Consider the following 8,126-nt stretch of genomic DNA (forward strand, 5'->3'; position numbering starts at 1 on the left):
GACGATAGTGGGAACTGAGGTGCTTCTCTTTCCATCGTTGAACGAGAATGCAATCACGGATGTCTGTTCTTAGTTGTTTACGTATATCGGCTGAGTGATTTGATGGCCACGAGAGCTGAGCTCCTTTTGTGATGTTGATCGATAGATGCAACTTACCATTTGATTGGAGAGGAACCTAATCTGTCATGCCATTGATCGTGGACGTTAGCTACAAACTGTCGTTACTGTATATACACAAAACGAGATTTTTAAGACGGGCGTCGACGCTGTGGTTAGTTGCAATTTGCAAGCATATAAAGTATTCTTTTCTCAAGCTGGTAAGAGCGTTAATTAGTTATATGACATACCTTAGTAACGGCTTAGGAGAGAATCACTAGCTAGAGACCAAATGATCCAGTTTGCCATATGTATATCTAGGGGGCACACTATATTGGAAGGAAATAAAATGCAAATACGGGATGCACCAAGGTAATAGATAACCATGCAAGCATCATTTTTGCATCGAAAATAGTTGCGAAAGTCAGCAGCACATGAGGGCTAGATGCAAAGCACCTGTACAGATTCTTTTATTTTTCTTTCTTCTGCTATTTAGTCATCCTGACAGTGCTGCTATCACTAGAAACATTGCACTATCCCATAAAACCAGCCAATAGTAATCAATGGGCATCTTAGTCATCATGCTACCTACTGTCCCCTGTCTCCCCTGAACTAAGGCCTAACTGTATACTCCTTCCATCGTAAATACATATCATTTTTAATTTTTTAAATCTTCGATGTACAATTTTAATCGTTATTTTATTAAAATATTATTATTATATCTAATAAAAATATAATATTATGAAAATATTTTGCAAGATAAATCTATTAGTATTATTTTTATATTTCTAAACTAAATATTTTAAGAACTATTGATAATCAAAATTTTAGAAGTTTGATTGATTCTTAGTTAAAAAAACCAGTATTTATAATCGGAGGAGGAAGTTCACTCACAAGTACTCTAGCTAAGAGCACAATTAGCAGTTCCATCAAGCTAGATCGACCTATATATGCTACATTAATTCTTAATATATATCCGCAGAAAGGCCAGTGGATTCTCCATCAGTTTGTACCCCTAAAAAAGCAACGAATTTTTCATAGCAACTAAAAAGCCAGAAGCTTCGCATGGAATGTTCATCGAACATAATCACCTCCTGATATGTTCAGTGATCTGCCTAAGCTAAGGACATGGGACTGTCAAATGCGCCTCAGTATTTTTCTTAAAAAAAGCTGTACCCGGCGGGTTCGATTACTGGCCCATCAGACTCTTTAGAGATGAATTAAGCTGGTTGGCACCTAACCAAGCAAAGATTTTTTTAACAAAGGGAGCCTTGCAGTAAAATAATCACGCGCCACTCTCCAGTCTCCACTAGAGGTAGGCTCTACTAACTTCTCCAGGACATTCTTCCTCTATTCCCTAGCTACCCCCTCCCCTCCTATAAGTACAACCCCTCAACAAAGATATGAGTGTGCAAGTGTGGTTGTCTCCTCAAGCTATCCACTTCTCTCTCGATCGCAGCACGAACCTACTGCGCTTCACTCGTAGTGTGTGTGTGCTAGTCGTGTGTCGCACAACCTTCGTTCCAAGAACCAAAGATTCCAGTTCGCAACCAAAGTTCTTCATCCCGGCCCCAGCCAATTCAATCGATCCATGGAGGGGAGCAGCAATAGCCCGGACCCGGACAGGCAGTCGTCGGGCGGCAGCCCGGAGGAGCGCAGCAGCGGCAGCGGGGGCCGGGGGACCGGGGAGCCGGTGCGGTCGCGGTGGACGCCGAAGCCGGAGCAGATACTGATCCTCGAGTCCATCTTCAACAGCGGCATGGTCAACCCGCCCAAGGACGAGACCGTCCGCATCCGCAAGCTGCTAGAGCGCTTCGGCGCCGTCGGCGACGCCAACGTCTTCTACTGGTTCCAGAACCGCCGCTCCCGCTCGCGCCGCCGCCAGCGCCAGATGCAGGCCGCCGCCGCGGCAGCGGCAGCAGCCGCCTCCTCTGCGGCCAACAGCTCTCCCGTGACAAGCGCCAGCGTCGGCCTTCCGTCCGGCGCCGTCCATCCCTTGGCCATGGTCGGGAGCGCCTGCCAGTATGAGCAGCAGGCGAGCTCCTCCTCGTCGTCGGGAAGCACCGGAGGCTCGTCGTTGGGGCTGCTCGCCCTCGGCGCGGGGGTGCCCGGCACCGGCGGTGGGTACTTCCAGGCGTCGTGCGGCGCTTCGTCGCCGCTGGCGTCCGGGCTGATGGGGGACGTGGACAGCAGCGGCGGCAGCGACGATCTCTTCGCCATCTCGCGGCAGATGGGGTTCGTGGAGAGCCCCATCGCCTCGTCCTCGGTTGCGCCGAACATCACCGCGCACCAGCAGCAGTATTACTCATGCCAATTGCCTGCAGGTGAGTATTACTGCACAACGGTCTAACTTTTATGTGACTGAAATTTCGATCTGTTGGTTCGTCTATTCCATGCATGTGTTTCTTAGGCCAAGAATTTCTATGTTTGTTCTCTCGTTTTCAACCAAAGGCCTCTAATTTGGTAATTTTATAAGTTCACATGCGAGATTTTTGCTAGTGCATACGCATCAATCTCTGCTGAATGAATTTTTTATCGATGTAAATGCTGATTTCACCCCCTACAATTTTGTTCGTTTGTATTGAAGTAATGCAGAATTCAAGGAGATCTAGCTTGGATCTCTTTTGGATGCATATTTTATACAATTGCTCTTTATAAATTGCATCAGTTCTTGTTCTGTACGAGTTCTTTAGTATTGTTCGGTTTCCTCCCAGTCTACTGGTGCATAAGATCATACCACATGATACATAAGAAACACTTGTAGTCAAATTTCAATCTGTAAGTAAAAATGAAACTAAAGGAGAAAATTAACACTCATATATACTGGGCATGCATGCAGCAATCTCCAGATTATTTTTCGTTTCGGTCTGTTTAACCCTCCATGTGACACATGCATGTAATTAAGACTTGTTTAGCACAATCAAACTAGATGCCCACTGCGGTAAACAAGTTCAATCTACGTACCAATGAAAATATATGGTTGGTGCTTTAGTGTTTCCTGCATGCATGCGTACATACGAACAAGTACTTCTACCTTACATGTACAATCACCACTTAACACTAGTTAGAACCACTTCTAACTAAGGCAAGGAAATGAATGATATATGCTGTACATAAAGTTAACGGTGCCGTAATTCAAGCATGCATGCAAATTGTTCATCCTTAATAACTTGCTACTATACATCATTATTATAGTATTAAGTTGCTCCTCATACTCAAAAAACATGGACCCAAAATGGCTTCGTATGCCTATATGATATAGAGAGGTCCTAACCATGAGTAAGCGCTGTGCGTAGTAAGGAGTAACGACCGACATTTATTAATATTCTCAAATGAGCTTCTGCATTCGACTGTTAATTTTGTCGTCAATGAGTAATTGTATGGGTGTTTATAGCTGCTAGATATTAATTATAAGATTCTGACGTTTTTTTAAGTGGATTGTAAGCTGGCTAGCTGGCTGTGGACTGATTGATGATTGCCTGCTAATTCCAGCGACGATCACGGTGTTCATCAATGGAGTCTCAATGGAGGTTCCGAGGGGTCCAATAGACTTGCGAGCCATGTTCGGCCAGGATGTGATGCTCGTCCACTCTACCGGGGCTCTCCTCCCAGTCAACGACTATGGAATTCTAACGCAGAGCCTGCTAATGGGTGAAAGCTATTTCTTGGTAACCGTCCATATCATCTCTCATCGATATTTCTCATCATCTAAATGCACATTAGCGACTTAGCGTAAGTGAAATATGCATGCATGCATTAAATACGCATGAAATGTATTCTGTACCAGCTAGTACTCTTTGTAATGTTTCTTGCCATATATATACATGTTATATGATCATCTTAAATCCATTCTTTTGTTTCTTGGTCCTCAGGTCACAAGGCCAACTTAGAACTACCCATAGCTAGATTACACGAGTCTCCACTCATCAATAGTCAATACTCACATTGGATCAGATGGGATGCAGTTCAATCATGGAAGGATGCTTGCATGCAAATGATATATCCATCGTCCATCGAGAAGAGAGAAGCTAAGCTAGCACCAGCAAGCAATATATTTATGTATTGCACCATCAAGAAGTACTTATAGGCCCTTAAAATTTACGAAAGCGTGGGCGGTCGAGTTGCTCAATTAGATTACAAATTACAATATGCTTCTCCCATCATTTTCATTACAAGGATATGCGTGTGCATATGCATGCATCCCCTGACAGTCGAGCTCTATATCCTTTTGAGCTAGACAGATGCACGTTTGTAATGGTTTATATATAATGGTGACATAATGCTATATATGTCAGCCAAACGCGCTTGCAATGTTAGTCCTTGATCTAAGGCCAAATAAAATATATTCCTTGTAGCTTGATATGCGGAACAATATTTGAGTTGAGGAGGGCCGAAACTTTTAATAATTCCAGCAAATTGTTCAGGCAACAAAATTATTTACGCTAATCCCGGCAATATTATACTTTGTATAAATTATTTATGATAATTCCAGCAATAATCCGTGCATTGGACACCTCATCAACTGTAGCATTTTCTTGCATCATGCTAATTAATTAACTAATAATGATATGGCAGGTCTGAAAAATGATATGTCATTGCCCTATTTCTTAAATTCTCTTTTATACCAAGAAAAACGAGAACATATATAGCCAGCAGTAGTGACAACTGACCACCCTTTAGTGTGCTACCATGTTACCACGACTCGATATATGTTGAGAAATGGTCTGAAAAACTCCAAAAGATTTTGGTTATACAGAGAATATATATATATACTGTGAGTTACAACTTATTATTCGCACTGCTCATATTCCCCAGTTTCAATCCGAAGCACTATAAGCTACAATTTGTTAGGTAGATCAGTTACAACTTCACGTCCAGAAATGTATAATTGTAACACGAGAAGCTAATAGTGTGAGTTACAACTTGTTATTCGTACTGCGCATATCCCCTAATTACAACTCGAAACACTGTGAGTTACAACTTGTTAGGTAGACCAGTTAAAACTTCACGTCCATAAATGCATAATTGCAACACGAGAAGCTAACACTGTAAGTTACAACTTGTTATTCGCACTGCGCACATCCCCTAATTACAACCCGAAACACTGTGAGTTACAACTTATAGGGTATGCGCAGATATGAACTACAGTGAGCATACCTACAGTATATATATATATATATATATATATATATATATATATATATATATATATATATATATATATATATATAGGACACCTATTCTATACTCCTAGGAGTATGTACTCCCACATGCAATATACCACCTAAACAAACACTTTATACTCTTTTATCATTTTTAGTATACTCTAATACTAATTCTAAGATACTCCAATATGAGTTGTATGAAAAAAAATTCAATGTTAGCCTTTCATTTTTGCTATATACTCTTTTGTATACATAAAAGAAGTATATACGCAAATTAAGATAAAAATCATGGAATTTCATAAAAATTTTCGTGGGATTTGTATTGTAGTATCTTATAATTACTAATGAAGTATATTTAAAGTGATAAAGAAGTATAACTCATGTGTAAAAGTGGTATATGAGAGGTGGGAGTATATACACCCAGGAGTACATACTAGTTTTCCTATATATATATATATATATATATATATATATATATATATATATATATATATAATCAACCAGGTTGCAAAAATTTCAGTTGACGATGCAGCGTATATGCGTATATTAAGACAAAAAAAAGTGTCAATAATAGCATCTTTATGTTTTAGATTTGAAATTTTATAACAAGGCAGATTGATGTTTTGTCAATTTTCAAACCTTTTTGAAATTTTCCATGGCCATTTGCACTATACTTTTCAAGTGCCTTTGCATTATTTTCAGACGAGCAATAGCAAGCTAGCTACCACTGAAAAAACTATTGCAGAACATCTCATCACTGCCGGTTCAAAATAGCTTTACTGTCAGTTTTTAAATTGGCATTGATCAAATGATAATGATAATCCATGATTATCACTACTGGCTTGGGAATCGGCATTGATACTCACTATCACTGTCGGTTCGTGGCTCTAACCATAATAATAGTTAGTATCACTGCCGGTTCGTGGCTCCAAACCGTCGATTGATATCCCTTATCACTACCAGTTCCAGCTAAAAATCGACAGTGATACACAATCCAGCCAAAAAATCAAAATTAAAATCGACAAATCATATTAAGTGTTACATTAGTAAATAAACATCAATGTTACTGTCGGAGGATGAACTCCTGTCGCAGGGATCCCGAGAGACCCCTTTTTAAAGATTCGGCCGGGGGGATGATCCTGAACGAGCTTGTCCGGGAAATAAATGGAAACGGAAATAAATGCAATGGCTGGTGGTGGGGGATGATCGATCTAGTGCAAAAAAAGAGATAGATGCACTGGGGTTTAGACAGGTTCGGGCCGCACGGGGGCGTAACACCCTACTCCTGTGTGAGCGCTATATTTTTCCTTGAAGGGAAATCTTCAAGGATGTATCTGGTTACAAGGGCGTGTCGCCTACAGAGAGCTTGAGGCTCCCGTGTTCTAGCTCTGTTCGAGCTTGTTTGAGATGTTCTTGTTCTATCGTGTTCGTCGCGCTTCTTCTAAGTCTCCTGTTTGTGCTGTCTCGTCTGATCTGGACTCGTCTTCATGTGTTCTCCATCCTTTTCTTTTATAGGCGCGCCAACCTCGACTTATCCTGAATGGGAAAGAGGGGGCGCGAGTGCCAAGGTGCCACGGAGAAAGGCGCCATCATTCCGTCTTGGCGAAGTGACAGGGGCGGTGGAAAAATGCGGCGTGCATCCGACCACCCGCCACTGTGGATGTCCTTCGGCGCCATTAAGAGGGCCCACCGGGCAGCCATAGAGGCGCCCGGTGCGTCCACCCTGTCTTGTTCTTCTGCCAGGGCAGGGTGGCAGGCGGAGCGTTTCGATCCTGGCAACGTTATCCCGAGGCACCCGGATAAAACGGGACGGGACCCGTGCATTTAATGGACCCACGCCCCCCTGCCAAAGCTTGGCAGGGTCTGACACTGGGGCGTGGGCAGCTGAGAATGTCATGATGTCAGGATGTCAGGCCGCGCGTGCCTATTAAATGCGGCATTGGATCTTTGACTGGCTGACACCTCGCCGGTGGGACCCTTTGGGTCGTCGGGCGATCTTGTGCGAACCTTCGGGGAACCAGGCGCTCGGGGGCGGCCACGTGCAGCCCCGAGCACTCTCTCCCGACCACTTTGGTGAGACCTTCGGGGCACCGAGTCCTCGGGGGCTGCCACGTGCAGCCCCGAGCACTCTCTCCCGAGCACTTCGGTAAGACCTTCGGGGAATTGAGTCCTCGGGCGCTGCCACGTGCAGCCCCGAGCACTCTCTCCCGAGCACTTCGGTAAGACCGTCGGGGAACAGAGTCCTCGGGGGCTGCCACGTGTAGCCCCGAGCACTCTCTCCCGAGCACTTCGGTGAGACCTTCGGGGAACCGAGTCCTCGGGGGATGCCACGTGCAGCCCCGAGCACTCTCTCTCGAGCACTTCGGTCAGACCTTCGGGGAACCGAGTCCTCGGGGGCTGCCACGTGCAGCCCCGAGCACTCTCTCCCGAGCACTTCGGTAAGACCTTCGGGGAACCGAGTCCTCGGGGGCTGCCACGTGCAGCCCCGAGCACTCTCTCCCGAGCACTTCGGTAAGACCTTAGGGGAACCGAGTCCTCGGGGGCTGCCACGTGCAGCCCCGAGCACTCTCTCCCGAGCACTTGGCTGTTTGGATCATCGGGGGACTACAGTACTCGGGGGTAAGTGAGAACCCTTCCGAGCACTTTCTTCCCGGAACTTAGTTTCTTCTCATCCTGCAGGGTGGACCTCACGGGATGGTGACACGTGGCGGATGGCTGGCCCGGTCTCGGGACTCAGGGACCCCTGGTTCCTGATACACCGACAGTTACTCATCATTGTTGCTAGCTAGACAACCAAAAAAACCCATCCGGCCATGCGTGCAAAAGGTGAACAAGTCCTAAACACTAAGCTAGCTTGCGTCTCTT

General features: G+C 44.5%; 1 protein-coding gene across 2 annotated transcripts; it reads left to right on the forward strand.

Moving 5' to 3' along the window:
- The first annotated feature begins 1,487 nt into the window (after window positions 1-1,487).
- On the forward strand, window positions 1,488-4,516 carry LOC133914338 (WUSCHEL-related homeobox 6-like). 2 transcript variants are annotated; one of them, XM_062357457.1, is made up of 3 exons: window positions 1,488-2,420; window positions 3,589-3,764; window positions 3,969-4,516. In XM_062357457.1, the coding sequence occupies exons 1-3, from the start codon at window positions 1,688-1,690 to the stop codon at window positions 3,984-3,986; spliced, it is 927 nt and encodes a 308-aa protein (XP_062213441.1). In that variant the 5' UTR covers window positions 1,488-1,687; the 3' UTR covers window positions 3,987-4,516. The 2 variants fall into 2 exon arrangements, with proteins under 2 accessions (XP_062213441.1, XP_062213440.1); XM_062357456.1 differs by lacking the exon at window positions 3,969-4,516 and having other exon boundaries at window positions 3,589-3,962.
- The last annotated feature ends 3,610 nt before the right edge of the window (window positions 4,517-8,126 follow it).

This window comes from Phragmites australis, chromosome 4, assembly GCF_958298935.1.
Source record: "Phragmites australis chromosome 4, lpPhrAust1.1, whole genome shotgun sequence".
Taxonomy (NCBI): domain Eukaryota; kingdom Viridiplantae; phylum Streptophyta; class Magnoliopsida; order Poales; family Poaceae; genus Phragmites; species Phragmites australis.